The 25,582-nt window shown below is 47.0% G+C and overlaps 1 protein-coding gene across 3 annotated transcripts; it reads right to left on the bottom strand.

Annotated features, from left to right (window-relative positions):
* Positions 1–6,044: 6,044 nt before the first annotated feature.
* IRF4 (interferon regulatory factor 4) lies at positions 6,045–24,042 on the bottom strand. 3 transcript variants are annotated; one of them, XM_057399340.1, is made up of 9 exons: positions 23,621–24,041; positions 22,945–23,131; positions 22,091–22,179; positions 21,387–21,528; positions 19,322–19,429; positions 17,769–18,122; positions 13,913–14,025; positions 7,136–7,210; positions 6,045–6,327 (listed from the first exon to the last, which is right to left on the bottom strand). In XM_057399340.1, exons 1-8 carry the CDS (start codon positions 23,822–23,824, stop codon positions 7,175–7,177), a joined length of 1,233 nt encoding a protein of 410 aa, XP_057255323.1. In that variant the 5' UTR covers positions 23,825–24,041; the 3' UTR covers positions 6,045–6,327; positions 7,136–7,174. The 3 variants fall into 3 exon arrangements, with proteins under 3 accessions (XP_057255323.1, XP_057255322.1, XP_057255321.1); XM_057399339.1 differs by lacking the exons at positions 6,045–6,327; positions 7,136–7,210 and adding an exon at positions 9,684–10,276 and having other exon boundaries at positions 23,621–24,042; XM_057399338.1 differs by lacking the exons at positions 6,045–6,327; positions 7,136–7,210 and adding an exon at positions 10,302–12,137 and having other exon boundaries at positions 23,621–24,038.
* Between the last annotated feature and the right edge of the window lie 1,540 nt (positions 24,043–25,582).

Raw genomic sequence — 25,582 nt, 5'->3', positions numbered from 1 at the left:
TCCACAGGGAGGAGTTTGGTAGTCAGGGAAAGCAGCTTTCAGACCAGTTTTCAGCTGTAAGTAGGAGCACAGAGCTGCAGAGCAATCCCTGTTCCAGTGGGAAAGGCATCATGTACTTGTCAGCTGGTTCATCATCAAATACAGGTCAAATTTCTGTGCTGAGAAGCTCCTGCTGCCTCCTCTGCACATGCACTCAGTTCGCTGCAGACATGTAGCGGACACGAATACCACCCTGACTCCTGTGTGATGCTTCCCCAGGGGCTCATATGCATGCCGTATGCAGGGCCCCTCGCTGCTGCAGGTAAGTGGTGGGGTAGGCTCAGGCTTCTGTCTGGTGCTCCTCCCACGCATACCACACTCCGCTCCATTGCTGCACGCTGTCACAGAACCTCATGCACCATGAATCCATACTCCTGCCAAACCAAAGGTACCTGCCGGGCTCCCTCCCACCTCGTGGAAGAGGGAGCCAGCCCCTGAAGGAGGGACATGCCAGGAATATGAAACACCCCAGTGACAGGCAAGGGATGCCATCCCTCCCACAAGTGGTGGGGAGCCCAGGAACTGTCCCTCTCTGGGCTGCACTTCAGTTATGTCTCTCTCGATACTGACTGAAAGGTTAAGCCACTGAAAGGCTGGAATTAATTATTTATGGACAATTTCCTTTTAATGTGAGTTTTGATGAAGAAATATTTTCTCCTTATGCAAAGTCATCTGAGGTGGTCAAAAGGGAATTGATATCCTATAGGCAACCCAGTGGAATACCCAGCACCATTTCGGGTGTCCTTTTTGTCTCAGTAACAAGGGAAAGATGAGCACAGAGCACAGGCGGAGGAAGGTGCTGTTACATGCTGTTGGGTTATCACGCCTGACACGGCCATCAGGCAGAGAGGCTGATTCACTTCTGGAAACACTCCTGCCTAATGCCGCAGCCAGACTGCTGAACCCATGGCTGCACCATGGGCCTACAACTCCCGCAAGGCTGAAGTGAATCAGCCATGCCACAGGCAGCCTTATTCTAGGTACTAGACACCAGCTGGCAGCAGGGAGTACGAGCCCTACTGTGGCACAGTCAGAGTAACTCAGCACCCCAGCAGACAAACTACCATCTCCATCCAACCCTGCGCACAGCAATGCTTTATTTCTGTTTCACCCACAGAGACCTTGCTTGAGTACCTGCTGCACGCACACGCTCTTTGCAGGCAAGCTCAGGGTGCTGCCTGCACGCTGCAGCACCTCAGCATCGTTCCCGTGGAGCCCCCTCATCTTTTCTTGTAAAAGAACAGATTCAAGTAAATTCTGACTCTGTATTCCCATCTTTGCTTGACAAACAGAACAGGGAAATGCCATTAACACGCAAGCGTTCCTCAAACCGCCTTGTTTTTGCTAGTCGCTCACTGCCAGTCACAATGGAAACAACACCACTTCCTCCCACATGCTGTCAGTGCCTAGGCTGCAGCTCTTTGCTTTTAATTGAATTACCCAGCCCATTGCTTTTTTGTTATCCTATACAAAGCGGCTACGTTCTGCAAATACCTTGATGGAGTGACTAAATCAGACAGTGAGATAATTATTTCCACCGCATCGTTTGCTTTGGTTCCAAATTGGCCATCAAAACACAGGCAGGCAGCTGCGAGGTTCATATGGGATGTCCTTGGCAGTTAGGTAACATCACAGTCCCATTCCCAAATAACTGAAGTCGTCTCTGTTTTTTAAAAACCCAGACTTTAATATATACTGAGATGAAATCTCAGCCCACAAAGTCAGTGGAATCAGGATTTTGAGGCTCCCCACCCAGCCCTGCCCCATTCCAGCCTTTCAGACTATAGGCATTTCCCCAACACCTGTTTCCACTAAAATAATACTTATTGCTGTTGTTGTTACTGCTGTCATTAACACAACTGAACACAGCTCACAATATTCCTCTGAGGGAAAAGAAAGCCTTTGCTTTAATCACTAGCAGGAGAAGTGATACGCAGCAAGTTTTCTTTGTGTATTCATCTTTAAATTCACCTGCTTCCAATGTGTTTAAAATCAGACGTAAGTAAGTTCTCACAAATAAACACAGGACTATTCTGGGGTGGAAGGATGGCTTTGAATGGTCTTTAATCATGGGTTTATTCTGGACTTACAATAGACTTTTTTCTGCCCCTTGGCAAACCTGACCAAGCATTTCCACAGACATTGAGGGCAGGATAACCTTCCCTCTTGCCCCATGCTTGTGTAAGACCCAAAATACAGGGGCTGTGAGCTTGGAGAAGTTTTATAGGCACTGCTGTTAGTGTGAATCCTTTTCAAGCACCACGTATATGCTGTTTGCCCAGAGCATTCAGCCTCTCCCCTCTGCCTATGGAACAGTGTAGAGTAGCAGTGGCTCCCCCAGCCCAGCCCAGCCCAGCCCACAGAGTGTCTGCGAGGGGCACGGGGGGAGATGGACACACTTAATGTGTGGGGTTGGCCGCCTGCTCATGGAAAGGAAAAGCCCAGTCTCTGCTGGACTGGCTGGTTCAGAGCAATCCTGTGCGTGCTGGGCACAGGCACCTGTTTGCACCCGTGCGGCTCACAGCAATGCCTTCTGCTGGGAGCGTAGTCATGGCATCGCCAGTCCAAGGGGCTGGCGCTTCCTAGAAAAGAAGTGTGAACAACAGCAGCTGTTACCTCTGCATCCTTGGCAACAAAATCAATGATCAGTTGAACAATTCACTATTTCAAATCAGCCTTCCTGGCCCATTGAACACTTCGCAGTCTTGATGAGACTTCCTGGCAGACTGAGCAAGAATTGCTGTCTTAGTTCCAAAAGTAATACCCTTTGCCTTCTCTTTCTGAACATGAAGCTGGAGAGAGCTCGACAGGAGGAGGAGCACATTGGTGGCTGTGGGGAGTTGCTTACCTGAAGCCGAGGAAGCTTTGCTTGACTTGTTGAGGAACTGAGGAATTATTCAACATCCCAGTTTCACTCAGGCATCACCACATCAGGACCACTTGTTAACTTTCACTCCTCTCACAAACGTTCTTCAGGCTGCACACTGCTCCTTATCTGATCTCTGGGGTCTCAGTTCCTTCTCTATGGCCACCTTCTTCTCTGCCTCAGCATCATCTCCTTGCCTCTCTGCCTGGCCTTGCCATGACCTCGCCTGTACGGTCATGGCCTTGCTGCTGTTTCCAGCCTCCCCTTGCCCTTCTGCATAGCTAAGTTCTTTCAGGACCTCTCCAACAGCTTTGAGTCTCCTGCTTTTCTCTCTCTCCAGCACTGGGTCCGTTCTGGTTACCTCTATCCCAGTTCAAGCTCCACTATTTCTCATTCTCACAGAGTCAGTGAGAGCCTCCTGGCAAGACCTTCCCGTAACCCTTTCCTCCAGCTCCTCTAGGCCTAGCCACAGAGCACCAATCCCTCTGAACACAAACAGCTCCTTATTTCTGACCATTATCATCCTCCATCCTCTTCCAGGGCCTCCCTTCTTCCTGGTTGCCAGAGCAACAGAGGCTGCAACATCCCTTTCGCTGTGCCACCTTCTGCTCCTTCCCTCCCTTCAACCTCTTCTTCAAGCTTCCTTCCTTGTTCCAAGCGTGACCCACAGCACTGTATCCCTCAAACCCTCCCTTGCCCTCCACTTACACGTCCACATAGCAGCTCCACTGCTACCTCCCCCATGATCGATGCCCTTTGGGGAGCCATCTTGCTCCCTGTCCTCTCCTCCATCCTCTCCTGGGGTGGTCTCCAGGCTTGCTCCTGGCCCACTCCCTTATGGTGTCCCTCCTTCACCCCTCTCAGACTTCTTCCTGACCCCATCACAGCTCCCGTTTCTCCCCGTCCCATAACCAACTTACCCTGTGCAGCTCATACCTGCCCTCCCCTTTTTCCAGCTTCTCTCTTCCTTTTTTTGGTGGGGGGGAGGTAGAGGTTGGGGAGAGCTTCTTTATCCATTGATTTTTATTTTTTTCATGCCTGCCTGCTCCCCACGTCTGCCTGTATCACCTTATTTCTGAGAAATAGATGACGACTCCTGGCCAAAACGCAATTTTACCCTCCAGACCTGCTTGCCCCTTGCTTTGTGAAAGGCAAAGCTAATTCACCTTAGCAGCATGTGCTAAATGGCCCTAACGATTCCCAGATAAACCTGGCAACTGAGCTCTCCTCCTCCACACCTGCTGCTTGCATCCACCAGGGCCATGCCTGCAGCCACCCTGCTCTGCTTCATCCATCTAAAGATGGGGAGTTCTTGGAGAAGACGCAGCTTGGCTGGAATGGTGAAGAGCAGTGCTGATAATCCTTGCATCCTGCCAGACTAATTCCAGCACCAGCCCATCCGCACAGGCTTACCAGAGAGCCTGGAAGGAGAGGCTGCACACGAGCACTCACCTTTCCCTGCCAGGAGTCGAGCCCACCTCCCCAAGCTGATGGCCAGGGGAAGGAGCTGTTGATACCAGTGCTACAGTTTTTGTCCTGATCACACCAAGCACGTGGAAGGAGGTGAAACAGGTTTATCGGGGCCCTTGGAGTGTGAGGTTTGTTTTCAATCACACCTTGCAGAAAAGATGGCATTTTGAATCAGCACAATCAGCTGCCTGTGTCCTACAGGGCAGTCTCTAGGGTTTAATAGGGCACAAGGCATTGATGGGCACTCCTCCCCAGGTGCAGTTAAAAAATTACGTGTCTAATGCATGTCGAGAGCCTGCTGCAGACACCAATGTGCACAAGCTTGCTTGACCTTTCATTCTCTCCTCTCCCCAGCCCAATACACTCATAAAACTTGTAGGTATCATGAGCACTTTTTCCCTCCCTCGCATGGGGGAACCTGGCCATATGCGTAAAACATCATTTTAGAGGGGTGGTAGTGGCTTGCTATCTGCACACACACGCATGCTTGCTGTATGTAAAACCTTCATGTTTTACTTAATGATTCTGGCTTTAATATCAACTTTGCAAAGAAAACAACAATAAACAGCCTTCATCATACAAACGAAGACGAGCCAAAGTACCTTGCCAAATACCCTCACCTAGCAGGCCGCAGGATGGTAAGCAGCATAGGAACTGTGCTTCAGAGTAGAAAAAAAAAGAAGAAAGAAGAAAAGAAATAAGACCTTTCCCCTCAACTTTCTGCATTAATCCTCTTGGTCCCCCCGTCCTGAAGCACACCCCACACCGCCTCTAGAAATGAGCTCATTGGTTTCCAGAAAGCACCATGCCATCCCTCTCTGCAACAGAGATCCTGGGTGCCCGGGGCACCTTCAGCTTTTACATGGGCACCGGTGCCCCCCGGCACAGGTCTAGACTGCCAGACGTGGGCCAGATCCCTGTCAAGCAGCAGCACATGGGCATGCATGCTGGGGAGCCCGGGCAGGTGCATTGGGTTCAGTGGCTGTGTCACCACTGTAGTGGATGGTGGGGGTTCGGCAGAGTCCCTCGGCAGGAGGTGACCTATCACAGCTCCGTGTTGATTTCAAACTTCCTTTTTGTGGTTTATGTCGCCTCGATTTATTCATTTCCTTGTAATTTACAGATAGACATCAGTGCTTGCTATATTTAAACGGTGCCTGTATCTGTGTGGGGATTGTAGGTAAGCCGTTTTATTTGTAGAGCGATGGTTTTAAAGGAAAGTAAGACTCAAGAGTCACCCTTCAGGCAGGCACTGTCTCGTTCACAGATATGGGTGACATGTATCTCTGCCCAGGGACACCAGGCAAACACCCTCCCCAGCCCATAGCACCTGGAACGTAGCTCCTGGCTCCTCCACTTTCCCGCCACACCACCATAGAGGAGGCTTGTCCGCCTCTCTCCAATCCACTGTACATAGCACAGTGACCATCTGGGCTAATTGGTCCAAATAATAACATCATTAATGCAGTGCAATGAGAACTTGGTTATATCGGGAGTGAGAGAAGTTCTGGAAGAAAAAACAGGTTTGTTTAAAAGGAAGAAAAGATTTTGTACTACCCCCATGCAAATGTCTGTCATTTGTTTCACTAATTTCTCTGGAAAGTCCAAGCCTAGTGAAAGCTACTGTGACTGGTGCTTCAGGATGACAAGCGATGCTAAAAATCACTTGTCAGCAACTCCTCTGGAAGGAGGATCTCCAAATATTTGGGGTAAAGATAAGACAAAGGATGAGGATAACATGAATTCATCGGACCCGGCCTGGGGTTTTCAGCTGTGTTGTGAAAAACCCCTTGCTCTTAAACAGCTCTGACCTTTCCTATTTCTTGGAGACTGACGTCTCTACAGTAGATACATGATGAGGTCACTCACCCTGTTTTTGAAGTCTTCCTCTCTCGCTACTCCTCACATGGGTTTTTCTGTGGGAGGGAACAGTCATGAAGAGGGCTAAACCTCTTGATCATGTGTGAAAAAAGGAAATGAAAATGAGTTATTGGAGATGTAACGAGACCTGACCCATAGCTTTGGTTTCTGAGGACATGCAGATCGTGAAACCCAGGAGAAGTCTGAAAGGGAAAAGGCAGGGTGTCTAGCTCTAAAAGTGATTTTATCTGAAGCTAGATGCTCTATGCTAGAAACTGGAAATGCTCAGCCTTCGCATTTACAAGAGAACTATGAATGGCTGTAACAGGCGCGTGAGAAACAACTGATTCAATCACCTCCTTGAGAAAAAGTAATCTGAATGTGGTGGCTTGGGCTGAAATAAAGCGTACACCCGCTTCCTCCGGGAAAGCCTAGCATAAGTGATTGCCACGAGTATATTCTGCTGAACGTTTTATGGTTTCTAGGGTGAGAATCACAACTGGAAAGACCCACATTCCATCCTATTCACAACTATAGGAATTGTGTTGTTCTCTAGAGGCTGAACTTCAAAGGTGGTGCCCCATCATGCCAGGCACTGTGCAAATAGTAAGAAGCACTGCCTGCCTTTAGATCTTGCTGTCAGTGTAGTGAAAGATTTAAAGAGGACCTAAGAGTGGGCCAAAAAGTGTTACCTAGACCCACAACAAGGTATTTAGCAATGCGCATTAGATGGCTGCAATCACCACTAAAAGAAAATTTCTTCATGACTGTGTACCAAGGCTGGTACCTGCATTAGACCAGGAGGAGAAGGCGCAAGACTATATGACACAAACAGTCCCTTGATACATGAACAGTGCCTAACCATGGACAGAGACAGGCTAACGCATTTTGGAGGCAAACAGCAGAAGTGTCTGACTTCTGCCTGTGCTGCCCTGGCCATCACCAGCTCGGAGAGAAATTCCGTGTCTTGCAGACCTGAAGAAATCAGGACATTGCTTTAGTTGCCTGATCTAGATTTAAACATTTGCTCTTCACAAAGAAAGTGAGAAGGAGCAAGGTGGACAACATGGTGAAGATGCAACGGTGAAATGTGTTAGACGCACATGGTGACACACACGTAGCAATCATACAGCTGAGAGACCTTGGCAAGTGTATTTCGGCTACATAGATGCAAGTATCTGCTCTAACATCACAGGGTTCGCATGGACATTCACAGAATCTCCTGTGATAGGTGGTTTCATTGATACTACATGGACATCATTTCTGCCTGGCCAGGAAAGGGATTAAAAGCAGAGATGGGCAGCCAGAATCCACAAGTTTTTGGATTTCAGACATTTCTAGAGCAAGAATGCATAAGCTGGTTTTGATGTCAGAACAGAGCAAGCCCAAGGGTCAAAGATGAAGTCACTTCCCAGGAACACAGAGGACACATATTACGTGTGGTCTGTGAAGTCACCCAAACCTGCCTGTTTTCTTAGCTTGAGAGGCAAAATCTGTGTGTTACTCATGACCTGTCTTTTGAAAGGAGCATGAAATGGTAGACAAGGCTTGGGAGACTGTTTTCAGGAAGTCCCCAGTGGACATTCCCATGTCTGGGGGCAGTGGGCAGCAGCATAACTGGAGCAGCAGGAGACTGCCAGCTGGCCTGCAGAGATGTGCGAGGCAGCCATGCTGCGCCAGTGCTGCTGAAACAGTAAGTACGTTCACAGAATGAAGTCCTGTGCTTCATCACCATTGTCTTCCGGGGCATGAAGCTACTCCTATCTAAGAGGTGAAAACAGGGACCGTCGCCTTTTTGCAAAACAGCACCCTGTGCAGAGCTGCTCCGACATCAGCTTTTGGGACAGGCTGCCAGTGCAAAGTGGGTAAAACAAACCCAAGCCCAGAACAAAGATATCTGCCCTGTTTTTCTGTTTGCACTTGAGCACGGGTGATTGCCTTACCTCTTGCCAGGGCAACAGCAACTCATCCAGTCAGCGTCTTTATCAGTTATTCAGTGTCCATAGTTGGAGGAATGTTATTTTGATACACCTAAGTTATCTCCTTCTTGACTGTCATTTCAGAAAAGCCAAGCCAGTGAGCATTTTGCAGGCGTTTGGGCAGTTAGTACCTGTAGCCCAGCACTGCAGCCAGCTGTGGGACACAGTGGATGTAACCACCCCACTGTCATGCAAAAAGGATGCACTTACCTGGCTACACGCTTGAAAACTTAGTGCTCCAATGAGCTGCACACCATCTACCTCCTAACTCCTCCAAGTCACAGGGACCTGTTGACTTCTCTTTGGAGCTGACCAAACTTACAAGCAGTTGGTCACAACTAACTAACGCGGGTGATATGATTGTTTCAAACTACTCAGCTGCTTTCATCTTCTTTTTTTTTGGTAAGTCCTCTTCCTCTCTCCCCACCTCAGCCTCTTTACAAGTACACACAGACAATGATCGAGAGCTTGCAAGAGAAAATGCTTTGCTTTTTCCTGAAAGCTCTCTGCCAAGAGTGGTGTTTCCCCACCTCCACGCTGCTGACAAACGCTGATGTAAACAGCATGCTTATGCCCGCCTAAAAGGCCACAGGGGTTTTCACGTGAATCCTGTGTTTTTTCCACAAACCCTGTTACACTGTATTTCAGCTTAAAATGTATCCCCTCATTTCTGGTTAACCTACAGTCCCTGTGAGGCTGAGACAGTTTACAGCAGTAGGCAAAACCACTTAGCAGAACCAAATTCTGAATGTATGCACTTCAGCTGCAGAGCTCTGGCACAAAACCCTTTCAAGAAATGGTTTTAAGAGTGGCGGTATTAAAATCAGACAAACCAATACTGACACAAACTGCATGCTGAAATCGCCTGAAAACACACCAGCTATGCCTTTGGTGTTGACGGGAGTAAAACATGTCATTTATAACGCCACAAAACTAAACCAGGAAGGAAGCAGACCTCAGAAACTATAAACTGAAGTTAACAGAGGTAGGAAGTACTTCAAAAGCTTTCACGTAGTGACTGTAAAAAAAACTACTAAGAGGAGAAAATGTTTTCAGGGTTTTTTCTTGATTGCCTTTTTTTTTTTTTTTCCACTTTACGTATCCATTAGTTATTTGGAAGAGTAAGACATGGTTACAAAAGTCAGATGCGGCTTTAAAGTCCTCACGTGCAAAGTAATTTATGGTACAAATCAACAGCTTGATTGTCCTTCCACTCTTCCCCTTGACCCATCCCTCCAAGAGAAATATCTCAACCTCTTTGGTTAAAATAAGTCTTTCACCTGCATCTCTCTGCATTCAAACTAAGCAAACCGTGTTTTGCCAGAACATGGTACTCTTCTCCTTCCCTCTTCATAGCCACTGACTTTAAATGATGCTACTTCAAGGAAAATAATTAAAAACTCCTTCCAAAGTCAAAACCAATAACGCACCTTGATAGTCAAGAGGAGCCTCCAAGTAAAATGTCCTCCCCCCATCTTCACACTTCACAAACCTTGCAACTAGTTTTCACACCTTGCTCTGGCTGTATGCTACTGTACCCAAGGAGCCTTCCCAGGACCTTGATTTACAGTAAGCAGGGGCTGCCCCTTTAAATTCACTCCTATTCTTAACTATTTAGTTCACTTGTCATCCTCCTTTTCACCCTTTCCTAGCTTTTCCCACTTGAAAGCACTCTGGAAACTATAGCGACCAGTAGCTACCAACCCAGCAAGCAGTGTGTCAGAGGGTCCCCAGGTACCTGGCTGGGATGGGAAGCACCAGCCTGGTCCCCAGCCCCAGAGGCCCTCAGGATCAGCACCAGATCCCCAGCTGCAGGGCTCTGCTGCATCATCCGTAGTCCAGGAAGCCAACAGCCAAAGGGCAACCTCCTCATTTTCCCTTTTTCTACTAACTGTAGCTAATGTCATAGGCTACATTTTTGTAAGGAAAAATACTTACCATTTGACCTTTCTCTGCACTTTTGGCTTAGAACACAGTTCCCCATAGACTTAGCCAGCAGTGCTGCCCAGGTTCACAGCGCAGAATCATATGCGTTAGATTTGCTGTTAGATTTGTCCCACGACTGAAAACAACACATACAAATCGAGTTGGTAGGGAATAAGGACTTTATTCTAAGATGTGAGCTGAAGCGTATGAGCATATGAAGCAACAACCACTAGAAAAAAAGTGAAAAACACATCAAATACTTGTATCGTACCAGTTCAGTTTGAACACAACAGTCCCTTTCAGTAAAATGTACGCACAGGCCAAAAGCGTATGCAGAAGCTCTGAAGGTCACCTAGAGCAGTGGTTTTTCATGTCTAAGAAAGAGGTCTCCCCTAAGAAAATCTTTAAGCCAGGAAAAACACTTCAAGTAACAAAGTAAAAACGATCTGTTAATTCTGCTTGGCACTATGGAGAAGGAGGGGGATAATATATCCCAAGAGAGTATGCATCTGTAAGATGTATAAATTTAAAGTCCCTAGAACACAAGTCTGCTGCCAGACCAAGTACCGGTTTTTCTTCCTCATTTAGAAAGTCGAGTGAAGTACGTCTGTTAAGCATGGGGAGATCATGTTCTGGAGCTAGCTACTAAGAGCACACAGCCTGCTCGCCAGCGAGGAAATTTCGCCGACATGCATGCCCAACAGATCTCTTCTCTTTGTCTTTGTAACAGCACCTTATCATCAAAAGCTGTAAATCGCATCAAATTCTGTAAAATTTTTGAAAGCAAATGTTAAAACAAGTATTTCCTTGACTGTCTTAATACAGGAGGCCAAATGCTGCTCTCCTTGAACTCTCCCTTCACATTCATTTCAGTACCACTGGAAGAAAGCTCCAAGTGCACACAAAGAGCAGAGCTGGCTCTGTATAAGTCAGAGATAGTGCTTATTTTAAACTGGCTCAGGCATGTGACATAAAAAAAGGGCTAGCAGGACCATTTCTGTGCTATTCTCAAGGTCTATCAACTTAATTCTAATGCATACATATATAATGCATAGTAGCTTTCAATTATAATAAAAATGTAATTTATTTCTAAACCTGCTCTTTGGGACTCTAGAATTTTAGTGGTTTATCCACTAAATTCACAAGTATTTTGAGTTGAACGGTCACTTTTATTAACACAGTACCATAAAAGCATCACCTTAGAAACTGCTATTATGGGGGCTAATCCAGTAAGAACAGCGGCAGCAACAAAATTCATTGTCAGGACAAATGTCAGTCAGGCACTAAAAAAAAAAATACACCTCTGAAGAATTGCATTGTTTTTAAAAAAATACACTGAAATATTCTATACAAGAATATAGGCATCACACGAATCTAAATTTATAACCACTTACATGTATCAGCTGGTCTCAACAAACCGTCTACGTTTGCTATGCACCTATAGTAGCTACAGTTTCAAATTGGGAACACCACAAATTTATGTACCTTCCCTGAGATCGGTAATCCAAAATAAATAGCCCTGCAAAGGTAACAGTGTAAACGCTGGATTTAAGTCTTCGGTAAGAATCAGTCCTCAAAACCCAAGGAGAACATTAAGCAAACGTAAACATAGCAATCATTTCGTCAGTTTTGAGTAATTCTCAGCAAACAGTGGAACCTATGTGAGATGTAGCATCCAAACATTGGAGACTCATCATTTGTATCATACAATATGCTTGTCCTAGTTCACTTTCCTATATTGAACCCCTGAACGCTTCCAGCTGCAATGTGGATCTCCAAATTGTGATCCAGATCTGCTCCTCCACTCTGCATAATCCTTACAGTGCCTTTAAAAATACTCTTTTCTGAGGATCTTATTCTTGAATAGAGGAATGGCGAATAGATCTGTGATAATCCTCTGGACTAGCCACAGGTTCTGGTAAATCATAGCCTCTCAGAAGATGTCCACTGTTTTGTTGAGCAAAGTAATACAGCTGCCTGGCAAACATTGGTTCAACCTTAAGAACAGACAAAATGTTAATCAGACATGTGACAAAATTTCATGCTCCTCATCTTGGTTAATCACAGAGGTTCTAACCTAAAACCAAGGCAGGACAAACCAGTTCTGCTTACCAAGACAGGAAAACTATCTCAGTAGCCTCACTATCTCTGCTTTAAGCTAAGCCTTGCCTGTTCTGCTGCCAGGTGCCTTTCTAAACTGCACACACTCCTTGCTGCCATGACTTTCATTTAGAAGGGCATGACCAGTGATACAAACAATGTATTAGCAATGGCAGCCCTTTAGCCAGCCCCTGAGTGATGCATATAGGCACACAATGTCTGTGGCCAGTCGTCCAAATGCATGTGCAAAGTGCTGAAAGTCTCCTTTCCTTGTAAAGTACTTTGAGGGCTGAACTCTAAATGCTGGTGCCCCCAGGTAGACTGAGACACATTGCCAAATGACTCTGCGAAATCAGACTTCAGTCTAACACCAAGATTACTCTTGTTTCTGTCCATTCAAGCTGATGAGGAATCTGTTCAACCACCCAGAGAGGTTTGCATGATTTAACGCTGCCTTCGCTTCTGTCTCTTCAGAAACCACTGTTCCACCTCAGGGCTTTGGGCTCTTAACAGCAAATATTTAAGTTGCACACTGAGAAAAAGCACCTGAAGCTCACCTTATCCTTGGGGATAAACAGGTTGGACAACTCGTCCCCACAACCCTCTCCTGCTGGTCAGCCAGCCCCTCCATGTTAAGATATGGGCACCAGTTTGGAGGAAAAATATGCTATCTCTTGTTCCCATCTCTGAGAAGGGATCCCTGCCTTGGAGTAGGCCCACCAATTCCCTTTCACTTCCTTTTGTCTGTATTTGGAAGCAGCTGAGCACCTTCTGTCCTGCCATGAGGGAGATGGGAAGGCAGCGAGGCAGGTGAGCCATACAGCTCCTGGGGCATAGCTGTTTGGTGGGACCATGGAGCCCCACCACCCCACAGGCTGGGACAGCCCGAGAGACTGAGGAGCAACTGGTAAGGGGGAAGCAAAGCTCTGGAGAGAGCAAAAGGTACACAGAGAAGCTGCCAGGTCAGGAGCTGAAGAAGGGGGTTGGAGAGGGGATGCTACAACGGAAGGATGGAAATCTGGAAAGCCAAAAAGGGGACAGGAGCTTTCAAAAAATTAAAGACACCAGTTTTCTTCCCAGTGATTCAGTAAGTTGAGCCCTGCCACCAATGGCAGCATTATCACCTCTCTTGTGGTTTTATGGGCCAATACAGACAATTTAGAAAGTACCTGGTGTCATCACCCTTTCTCAGACCGCATCCTGAAAGACCAACTTTGAGTGTGTGCAAACTGTGGTCAGTCAGCCTATGAGCTTTCCAGCTCCCTTAACCCTGAAGCTGCACAGGCAACTTCTGCATCCTGTAAGGGCTGAAGTCCCTGAGATGCAAGCTCTGGAGCACTTGGCAGCCCAAGGTGCTGTGCAACTTGAATGGTGATGACAATATGGCCCAGCTTTTCCAGGGTACCTTTCAGCTTTAGATTTTGAAGGGATGTGCAAGAAATTACGGATGATACTTATGCTCTACAGAGAGGGAAATCAGGTCCTCAGCCCTACTGTGGACTACCAGTCAGTCCTAGGCAGATCTGGGGATTCAACCCTGGTCTGGAAGGTGCCACATTTCCAAGAATTTATTACCTCACTCAGCACCTACACAAGGTAGAAAAGCCTGACTGGCAGACTCATATCCTCCACGGAATATGCTTCCTTTAGGTAAGGCAGAAGTCCTACTTACATGGGCTGTAATTAGCTTCCTCTGCCTTTGCGGATCTGGAAATTCCTCCCCAAAGCACAGAGCCACCTGGTATCTCGGCAGCGGACGTCCATGGTGAGCAAAGGCTTGCAGTTCTGGGAAGAGAGAAAGAGGCAGGTTATGGTTTAACCCCAGTAGGCAGGCAAGCACCATGCAGCTGCCCACTCACTCCCACCACCAGGATAGGACAGAAAGTTGGAATGGCAAAAGTGAAAAAAAATTGTGGGTTGAGATAGACAGTTTAATAGGTAAAAACAAACAAACAAACAAAACCCAACAAACAAAAAAAAAAAAAAAAAGAAGAGATAAAACAAGACAAAGAAAAACAAGTGATGGAAAAAGCCATCGCCCCCATCGCTCACCACCAGCCAACTGATGTCCAGCCAGTCCCCAAGCAACAGCAACCTCTGCAACCCCTGGCAAACCCTGCCCACAGTGTTACTGATGCCCACAAGGTCATACAGTAGGGATTATCCTTTTGGTAACCTTGGGTCAGTTGTCCCAGCTGTGTCCCCTCCCAGCCTCTTGTCCACTCCAGCTTACTAGCTGTGGGGGTAGGGTGAGAAACGGAGAAAGCCTTCACATTGTGCAAGCACTGTTCAGCATCAACTAAAACATCCCCGTGTTATCAACGCTGTTTTCAGCACAAACCCAAACCATAGCACCACATGGGCTGCTATGAAGAAAATTAACTCTGTCCCAGCCAAAACAGGTACACGCTGGTAAGAAAGACTTTGGATGGCTGAGCTCTAAATGGATGACCCTGGAGGACAGCGGGAGGAGAAGCAACTCCAGGGGAGGATAAAGGAGGTCAGGTAAGGAGAATACACTGAGTTTGGAGACTTTCCCACAGATCAGGGGGAGCTAGGCATAAAACTGCAAATTCTCTATTTGCCTTGCCTCACAAGTCATTTCATATGCACAGACTGGGATGTCTTCCAATTGATGTTTCTATTTGGCCTCAACAGCAGAACCTTCTGGAGCAGATGCTGGCAGTAGCTGGGACCCACTCAAGCAGACACCCAACAGCAGGACTGAAGCCAATGGCTTAGTAGACCCAGAGACTCAAAGTACTTCAGCCTCAGCTAGACACAGACACGAAGCCACTGTCATCACTGAGCCTAGAGGGGGATGGGGAGGCAAGGGAAGGTGAAGGACCTTATTTAAGCCACGCAGAGGGCCGGCAAAAGAGCCTGTATCTTCTGTGCTTCTGCACTCTCTTCATTAACCCACACCCTTGCACAAAGGGAAAATGTCAAGTGATATAATTATTCCAACAGTCAAAGTGTCCCCTATGAAGGATAGCAGGGGAGGCCTTCGTAAGAGACTTTCACTGGGACCAAAATCAGTGTTGTGTTTTAGACACTGTATATCCTTCCAGAAAAGAGAAAATTCCACCTACATAATATCCTCATTAAAGTCTGTGTTACATGCAGTATTTCTACATAGTTGATTGGTAAAGATTTCATTTTAATTTATACTTCTGCTCATGTTTTCTGGAAAAAGTTGAAATTAATGTTAAACCCAATGTCTTATAATGAAGCAACCTTATAATGAAGCTTTTCCCTGCTATACAGGGAAAGTCTTTGAACTTTGCATAACAAATGCATCTTTCCCAAAATACACTCCTGCCATTTCTACTCTAACTGCAAGCTTTTCAGAACAAGGTATCAATGCAGTGACTACCGCAGAGTGTCCCAACCCTGATTTGGGACTACTGGTCTTACTGGGAGGGCTGGTTGCAGTTGTAAAACAAGGGACAGCTCACTTAGAACACAGAACATAGCTCTCCCTACAGTCTCCACCAGAACCCCCTAATAAAAATGCTGTGGACTTTCCAGATGTATGTCAGAATAGAAGAGAGATTTTCCATGGAGCCCTGCTTCCCTCTGTGCTGCCACAGGACCAGGCAGGATGATCCATCAAAGGCCAGTCCAACCATACCGGTAACAGGGAACTTCTTCCACCTTCCTCTTCCCTCCTGTTTCACTTGGTCTCAGCAATTCTCCAAATCTCAAACACTTGTACCAGTGCCTCCTACTCTCCACCCAGCCCAATTTACTGTTCATTACACAGTACTCCCCAGAGACCATCCACCTGGTTTCTGACTTACTGCCATTTTAGTCTTCTCAACAGTACAGGCTGCTCAACACAGGCCTTGATGCTCTGGTGCAGTTTGCACTGCAGGATAGAGCTCCTCAAAGGGGTCCACCTAGCTGCAGTCCATAGCAATTCTGCATCTGCCCTTTTCTCTGCTGTCCAAGATTTCCTCTCCTGGTAAAGGTCTCCTGCCTCTCTTCTCAGGGAAGGCCCAGCTTGCTGACTGGGGGATCCCTAAGCTTGTCTGAACTCTGGGACCTCAGTATATTCAATTAACACACAGATGTGATTCACCCATGGCAAGTCACAAACCTAGCTAAGCAACAACACATGCAAAACCTCACCTTGCACACACCACAGACTATGACTCCAACCACATGCTTGGGTTTGCACAGGCATTGGTGCGTAAGTAATTTAGGAGGGGGAAAAAGTAACTACTGCGCTTATCCTTGGGGTTAAGTGTCTAAAAAGAGATGTCCTGTCAACCGTTTGGAAGAACCCAGAGTACATCTGAAAAACCACCTGAGAAAAGGGAAAGGGATTTCCAAAACCATCATCAGAGACAGAATTACATGTCTTCAAATTAGCATGTGATTGAAGCGCAAGCCAATACCCTGACCTCAAATTCCCCTTTCTAACTGTCAATTCTCACATTCACGTGAGATTTCTCTCTTTAAATGCATTTCTTGCCTGACCATTTTGCTAGTATGGTGCATCAACCCTGGAATATAAAGTATGCTAAAACTCTTGGTTTGGGTTTGATGCTTTGGGTTTTTTAATTCTGCAGGGCATTATTGTCTTGAGACAGTCATGCCAGTGCTGGTGCTCTCTTCTAATGGGAAAACATAGCTAACCACAGGCACACAGTTCACATATAGCAATGCCACACACCTCAAAAAAGGGGCAAATATCTATTCCTGATGTCCACACTGTCCTCTGGAACACTTACTGTCTCCCACCAGCTTCCCTGGGTGGAAAGCTTTCCTCCCTCTAATCTAACTGATCAGAAGTGCTGCAAAGTGGGGTTGAGGGTCTGCCCATTCCCTCCATAGGCTGGAAGCAGAAGGCACAGTCCTGAAGTGTGCCCTTGCTGCTCTGTACTACCCTGTGCAAAACAAGACCTTCCCACAGAGCTCTGGAGAGGTAATGCACATCCTTCGTAAGAGTACTAGGGAATCCTGAAGCTCCAGGAGCTCTGCTCCTTTTTACCCCCAGGATATCTTTCAAATACTGCAGAGCCTGAAAAGAACATTTTCTACTGAAATTCTTGAGGATATTTGTGCACTCTGAGCAAGATCTCAGGCTCTCTCTGGGTCAAGTTGAGGCATTGCGAGTGCTGACAACAGACCTACCCAGGACTTACTTACACTAGCAGATCCAAGATCAGGATTCACTTTCCTGTCACTCAGTTTGTGGAAAGACTATTTCATTAGGTTCCTCCTTATGCTTCTTAAGGATAATGTGAGGTTTTGGGTGCCACCAGCTGAGCATGAGTCCGCTCCTGCTTGTCTGTGCAGGAGTACTGAGCAAGCACAGAGAGCAGAATTTGACAGGAATATTCAGAAGTCAAACACCCCTTGACTATGCTTGCCCAGAAGAAGTGAGGGGTAATTCTCACTGTAATTCATAAGGTCACATTAAAAGAGCACTTCCGTAAAGCTCTCACCGTAAAGATGTCACCCATAGAGCAACCAGGTGACACTTCCAGAAACCATATCAAGGCTGCAGCGGGAATTACCTGCTAAAAACTGCTGAGTATCAAAGAGCTTGCATGTTTGGTCCCTCTCCAGCTTGTTGGGTCGGTCACTGCAAAGAGCCAGAGGCCCATCCCAGTAGATCCTGCTCTGGCAAAGTCTCTTAGCATAGAGGCCATCAGGTGCCATCCACAGTATTACTCCTCGTTCCAGGTGGTTCAGTAGTTTTTCTATGTTCTTCCTCTGGCCATTATCCTCTGGATAAGGAAAGATAACTTGGTCCAGGCTGCTGACCTCATAACTTTGGCCATGGGATATCCTACAGCCTTCAGGACTAGAAGTTGTCACCTCCTTTACCAGTATTTCACGGTAATATAAGCAGATGTGGAGTCGGCAATCTACAAGGAGAAAGAAGAATCACTGTGATACATTAGTATGAATGTTTTATGTTTCAGATCTGTACTAAGGCCAACAGACAAGTCCGCATGAGATAGCTGAGCCTGGTGGTCACAACCACCCAGAAGCTCACATTAGCAAAAATCATATAAAGAAATAAATACTTCTGGGGTATGGCAGCATTAATGGTGCCTCATTTTATTGTAAGGGCTACTGATGTGGGAATTTGGTAGGAACTAACATCCCACAAACTTCATATTTCAATTTTTTCCTCACGTTTTATGAGGAAGTAGATGTGTTTCTCCTCAGATTTTGCATAAAGGAGGTTTCTGCACAGGGGACCTGCAAACCTGCACTCTGCTGCCTTAAGAGAAGCTACTGCTGGCTCCAGCTCCAACAGGGCTATACCCAGAATTCCCAGCCTTACTTTCAAATGGCCATTTGGTCGACTTGGCTTACCTCTCAGAAGTCACACAGAACTGTATATATACACATGCTTCTCTGTGTGTGTTTAATATACGTATGTATGTAAAATATATAAAAATATGTGTGTGTGTACAATTTATGTTTATATATATACCTATACACAAACACACACACATACATACAGACCCTGATTCAGGAGAACAAGAAACCTGCCAAGCAGCATGTTATAGGTTTATTCATTATTTCTGTAAAAAACACATTCCCAGAGTTATTCACAAAGTCCCCCAGCACCTGGATGTCTGCAAACCTGTCTGAAGTAACTTCCATTTTCTTTCCCAAACGCCTTACTTTCACCAGGAATAACGAAGCAGAGCAAGGCCAGATGGCACCAGCAGGAGCATAGAAAAGTATCCAGCTACCACCAGGTTTTGTGGGAGCTCCTCCCAGATAAGAAAAGTCACTGACCCCCCCAAAATTTCCAGACTCCCCTGGGAAGGCCTGATTTGGTGGCTCACCAAAGCAACCCAGCAACTAACACCATGAGCCAGAGAAGCACTTCCATAACTTTAACCACCTACATCCCTTGGAGCTGGGGCTACATATGCTGAAGTATCATGGAAAACAGAGGCTTAAGACCATACACCAAATCCATTCATTAAAGAGGTTCCTTTTTTATTTTCCTTTACATCAGAAAGAAGAGATGGTGCCAGGACAAGTCAGAAATGGGAGTCTCTTGCCAAGCTCCTCAGAAAGCCCGGGGGGTGACGGACCTTACCTGACAGGGCGAGGGCTTCACCAGACCTTATGCTTGGCTCAATCGGGATGCCAGGAGCCTGAGACTCAGGAGGGGCACAAGCATAAAAGGTTCCTGTCACCTGACAACCTGTTTTCACAAACAAAAGTCAGTGACAGCTGCCTAAAAGCTAAAAGAAAAGTCTGGGTAGAGGTCATAGCGATGCAAAAGCGAGATTTTCTGGGTCCACCAGGAACGTTCTCTTAACCCCTTCTTAAAAAGGACCTATTTCCCAATTATTCCAAATATGTCAACTTTACCAATCTCTCCAGATGTGATTTGAGCATTTTTATTTGGGTCTGCCTGAAATAATCCCTTAACATTTCAGTATTCCTCCTAGCCCTTTTCTCCTTATCTAACATGTTACTATAGAATAATACATTATTCTAATTATTATTCTAACGTATTATTCTATAATACATTATAGAATGTGAATATATAAAAATATATATAAATATATATAGACTGTATTTTATATAGAATATACTAAAATATGTATTATTCTATAACATATTATAGAATAATACATTGTAATATATTTTGTAATACATTATAGAATAATAGCACAGAATAATAGCATTATAATAGCACAGAAATTGTTTACATTTTTAATTAGACTTCAGTGCTCTTAAAAGTAGCCTGATGAAACAACTAATTTCATATAAGGAATTTTACTAAAGACTGGCATAACAATATATCTGGAATTAACACTCTTTTTAAAAGTAGGGAAGGAAAACCGTGCTACAAGAGATTGTTAGGGTTTTATTACTAGGACTACTAGCAGACTGCTTCAAGAGATGCCTTTCATTAACTGGATTATAACATGGACAATTGATGTTTTCCTCCGTTTCTTAATGTCAGTAGAAGTCTTTGGAGGATGATGCAAGTGACTTGCAGACAAGTGCACACTACCTTTCCCAGTGGCAGGACCCACCACGATCAGGAGCTGCAGCAATGCAGATACAAAACACCCACACCTCTAAGCACGTTTTAGAGCCCAGTGAGAAAGCCAATACCAGCCAACAACAACTGCCTCCAAATTCAGCAACCTGTGTTTAATTGCTGCAGAGGATGTACTTCAAGGCAGAGCTCATCCAGCTTGCTACCTCCCATTTTTATTAGCAAATAGCAAACAATTGTGCCTAATAATTCCAGTATGCTGCCAGCAAGTGTTGCAGCGCACTAAGCATTTACTTTTTAGCAGACCCAAAGATTCCTCTGCACCAGAACCTCTAGAGAGCTGTCCTCTGAAAATGCAGTATCTGCTCTAAGAAGTACTTTTTCATTTCCCATCCTTCCCTGTCCTTCTGAACCAGCTGCTTCTCCTCATAATGCAAATGCCTGCATTGTCAGCTGAGTTATCTGCAAGGGTCTACAGCATACAGTTCCCTTTCTCTTATGTTTTATCCCCTGCAGGCTTTAGCACTGCAAATTTTCACGATTCAGGCTTTTTCCTAAGGATGCAGAGCTTGGAAAGCCATGATTATGTTAGGTTTAGTACTGTGAGATCTCTGGGGAATGGAACGTCCCTTTATTCTGTTTCTGCTGTACCAGCCCCAAAAAAGACTCAGTCCATGACAATTTGTCCCATTTGCTGCAGCACTAAAATAATAATTTCATCTTTCCTCTTGGGAGAATAATACCATTCTAATCCACAAGGCTGGAGGGAAAACCTCACTGATGTGTGCCTCAAAAGATCCAAAATCAGAAAGCAAAGCTAAAGAACACATGTTCCCATTTGAGGTTTAGCAGCGGGTTGGTTGAATTCTTATTGCTCAGGGCTTTTGAGACAACTGAGGACTTTGGGGGGGCTGACTTGTATCAACTCAGAGCACTGCGTATGCCAGAACATTGCCACCACACATATGGTGGCAATGAGAGCAAGAGCCAGGACAAATGCTCTTGCCATGGACAGCGTAACCCTCCTTTTGAAAGGAACCCAGCTACTTCTGTTAATTCCAGTCAAAGCCACGACTAAGAAAACTGAAATCTGTGGTCCTTCTAGGTGAACAACCTCAGCAAACAACCCTAAACGGGAGCCTCTTACCATTTTCACAGCCGGGCCCTTGCCAGTGGTGACTGCGAGCTGCGAAGGGGACGCTGGCACACTGGTAGGGGATGTCAGGATGTGGCTGCTCTGGGGCAAACTCCCTCCAGTTCCGTTCATGGGGCACCATGTAGTTTGGTACCTATTCAATTTAATGAGATATTCTTTTACTCAGCAGCTGTCAAAACTAATGCTAGGCATTACATCAGCTTTCACATCTCAGCTCCTTGATTTTCTCTGCCAAAGCCCATGGAGGTCTAAGCATTGCCCAGGCTACACGCCTGGCACCTTGCCACCACCACCAATGAGGCTTTCAAATGAACTTCTCACCACTGGTGTAAATAACAAGCAGGGTGGAATAACAAAAGGCAGTCAAAGCATTGCTGGTAAATGTCTGCTTGGAAGAGCAAGGCTTCATTGGGTGCTCACATTCTGGCACCAAAAGAATGGCAGTGCACTAATATCTATCATGCAGCAGAAAACAGCTATTACTCAGGGATAAACACCACCAAGAGAAATCATTTTGCCCTGTGGCCTCATATGACATTAGAAAAGTTGCTTCTCAATTTCTCAGTTTTTGTAATAAAGTTTCTTCCCAAAGAGAACTAGAGAGCCACGCCAGCAAAGACAGACACAGCACATAGCACAGAAATGATGCTGCTCAATGTACAAGCACCAAGTGAAATGTGTAACTGATGCCATACCTGAGATGGGAGTGAAGTGTAAGGAGATGGTATTGGAAATGGGTGGTTCATCATTAACGGTTGTTCCTCCATGCTGATCTGTTTTGCACCTATGTTCACCAGAGGGATGAAAAAAAATAATGTCAAACGCATCTTGAGGAAACCCGAAACTGGCACACTGAAGACAAATCCATACAGCCTGCCTTTGATCAAGAAGAGGACTAAAGTGCCCTCCGGCACCCACTTGGGACAGGATTCCCAGCCCTCAGCTTGCAGGCAGCTCCAGGACGCCTTCAGTCCTGCTGGGCTCTCCAGTGCCCCACAGGAAGGTGCTGCCAGGCCATACTCAGTGTTCCATGATGTCTTCCCCAGGCTCTCCCAAGTCTTTGCCTCCTGCAAGCCCAGTCTATCACTGCCCCCAGCCTCTGCCCAGGAGGCTTCAGGCTGAGCATCCGTTGCTCCCAGCAGTTACCTACTGCTCAAATCACTTCTGCCCTTCCCTGTATTCAAAACCTAGATCCAGCAAGCCATTTATTTTCCTTTTAGCCTGTCCCTTGAGCCGCTCACTTGGCTCCCGCTACACAGAACTGGCAGGGAGGCTCCAGCTGAAGGAGCAGTTCCCCCAGCGATGTGAAGGGCGCCTGTCTGCATCTTCTGCAAGGGCTCCCTTTCAACACTCCCAACAAAATGCCAGCAGTCCTCCTGCAGACATGGCCTCTGAAGTCAGAACAAGCTGCACTTGAGCCCTGCATTCTGGCTCCTTAAAAGACTTTAAAAGACCACAGGGCCATTCCACACAAGCACACTTCAGTCCTCATGTGCTTACAATGAGATGTATTCACACTCTGTTACACAGGGAATTTGAGATGCTTTACCTTTTTTAGCTCCTTCTGGCACTATTCTGTACACTTTATAGGGATCTGAGATGTCCAGCTGGCTTCTCTCTACCAGTTCTTCAAAGTCATTGCTCTTGTTCAAAGCACACCTTAATCTTGTCTTCCAAGTAGGGGGATCTGGTTTATCAATGCCCTCTCTGAACTTTCCTTTAAAAAGAGCCCAAGCCTGGAAACATTTCAGATAATCAAAAGAGCAAGAAAAAGAAGAAAAGAAGAACAAAAGAAAAAAAGAAATATAATCATCTACAAGGTACAAGTCCACAATGCTTGAAACAGCATCTATATCTGTGCATATATGTGCATGAATTTACTCCCTACATGTTTAGGCTAAGAAAAAAAGAAGCATGGTAAAGCAGGAAAAACAGTTTACCAGGCACAAGAAAGGGGAGAAAACAATCCAAGGCAAATATAGAAATGGATGTGCCATAGTCCCACAGGCATTTAGCTCCACATAGACTGAAAGGGCAGACTTTCTCATTCTGTAAACATGGGGACATCAGGGCACATCTAAGGGCACAGGTCAGGCAGTGGCAGCCACAGGCACCCAGCAGAACCAGGTGGCAAGGATGGGATGGCAAGGAGCCACCGCAGAGCCCCCGGGCATCCCTCCTGCCCCAGCTGTGCCCCACAGCCTTGACCCCAGGCTAAGCCCTACCTTGAAGAGGGCAGCATCCTCCTCACGGTTGTAGTCCTGCTTGCCAGCATGTTTCCAGGGGATGCGGAAGATGCTCTTCTCATCGTTCTCCCACATTAGCCCCGGGTACTTGCCGCTGTCTATCTGGTCGATCAGCCACTGGCGGAGTTTCCCGTTGCCACAGCTCACCGAGTTCATCCCGCACTCACCTGGCTCCAAGTTCATGCCACTCGTGTCAGGGGTCGGGTGGGAGGTTTTGTGGTGCCTCACCAAGCCCACCGCTCCACACACACCCAAGCACCAGCTCTCTGGCGGGCTGCAGAGGAGGGGGAGAGGGGCAGGAAGGAGGGAGAGGAAAACCCACAGGTCAGGTGATGGACCAAGTCCCCATGCAGCAGCTGGCCAGCAGTCCCCAGTCCCTGGCACCACATGTATCACTCCAAGCAGCAGCTACAGAAGGCAGGGGGACTCCAGGAGAGCCCCAGGGAACAGAGTACGGAGCCTCAGGAAATTGAGAACAGCCCCCCCGGCCTTCCCCATGCACCACTGGTGCTGCAGACTTTGACAAACTTCCCCCCCTGTCCTGACACTGTTCTGCATGAACATACAGGGGCTGCCAAGATTCGCATCACAGGTGACATAAGGCACAAACCCCTTGTCCTGCTCAGAGTTCAACTGGGCTTTTTACTTTTTAATGAAAAAGGTAAAAAATTGCATAAAAATAAGGACATGACAGTGCACATCTGTAACATTAGACACGCACACACAATTTGGAGAGCTTCACACACAGTTATGATTTATACGGCATCTAACTATAACATCAAAGTAGTTTTCACAAGCTCACTTACGCAAGACACATTTGAACACATGATGTCCTATACATATCTACCCCTCCAACTGCTCCCAGCACGCATATGTAGCAACATTCAAATCTATACATAGCAAATACCTAAAAGTGGAAAGACAGCAACCCACAGAGCCCGGCATAAGGGCACTGACTCTCCCCAGGCACACGGGAGCTTGCAGGCAGCCACCCAGAGCCCTACCCACGTGCAGAGCCCTGGGAGCTGCGCAGCTCTGCAGTGATGGGCACCCACTGGAAAGGTTCTAACATGAGGACCTCAACACCAGTGATGGGGACTTGGCGTCAGGTTTGTCTCCCCGAGCTTAAAAGGTGCCCAAAAGCTTAGTTTGGTGGGTTCTTCCCCCCACCCCACGCACGATCTAATAAAGTGATTCCTCACCCACAGCCTTTGCCTCTATACACACAGACACTTTGAGAGAGCCTTGTCCGACAAGCGCACACTATTGGAGCAGTTAGGCAGCTCTGCACCCCTGACACCCCTCCTCAGCCGGCAGCATCCCCCCAGACACCAAACCCGGTCCCCGAACTTCTCCCCAGGGTGCTTGCGGGTGGCCAGGGCCGCGGCTCCCCCATGCAGGGAACCCCTGCAGAGACCCCCAAAAAGTTCTTTCCCCGCCAGGCAGAGCATGAAGCGGATTCCCCCACACCCGCTACCGCGACCCTCCCCAAGACAGGAGGAACCGGCAGGGCCGGTGGCTGGTGCGTGCCTTCCCCTTGGGAGCAGAAAACAGGGCAGGTATTAATTACTGTTCTGCTTTAAATTAGGGGGCAAATCCTACAACAACAATTTTAGAAGAGCCAAACGGCTCGCTCAGGTGCCGACAGCAGCGGGGGAAGCGCACCCCGGGGGAAGCCGAGGTGCCTGCATCACCCATCCCTGGTTTTCTTCCCCGACTCGTCGGGTCCCGCTCTACCGGAGCGGCAGGGCGGGCGGAGCGCTGCGGCGGCCCGGGGGGCCGGGGAGGGACCCGAGGGGACCCGGTGTGTTCCGCCGCCGGCGCTTACCTCTGTGGCGGAGATGAGAGCGGACAGGGGCCGCTGGCTGCCGAGGCGGCTGATGAGACGGGGCGCACCGCGACTGGGCCAGCGGCCCCGGGAAGTTTCTTTATATGATGGAG

Source organism: Pezoporus wallicus, unplaced genomic scaffold (assembly GCF_028554395.1).
Source record: "Pezoporus wallicus isolate ANWC-B61680 ecotype Strahan unplaced genomic scaffold, APGP_CSIRO_Pwel_v1 contig_818, whole genome shotgun sequence".
NCBI lineage: Eukaryota > Metazoa > Chordata > Aves > Psittaciformes > Psittacidae > Pezoporus > Pezoporus wallicus.
The sequence above is the reverse complement of the archived record's forward strand: the minus strand, read 5'-3'. Positions and strand labels throughout refer to the sequence as shown.

Coding starts and splice junctions, on each gene's coding strand:
- IRF4 (XM_057399338.1), bottom strand. CDS start 23,824: ATGAACTTGGAGCCAGGTGAGTGCGGGATGAACTCGGTGAGCTGTGGC. Junction 22,180..22,944: donor GCCAGAAGGAGCTAAAAAAG/GTAAAGCATCTC, acceptor TGGTGAACATAG/GTGCAAAACAGATCAGCATG. Junction 19,430..21,386: donor AGGGCCCGGCTGTGAAAATG/GTAAGAGGCTCC, acceptor TTGTGAAAACAG/GTTGTCAGGTGACAGGAACC.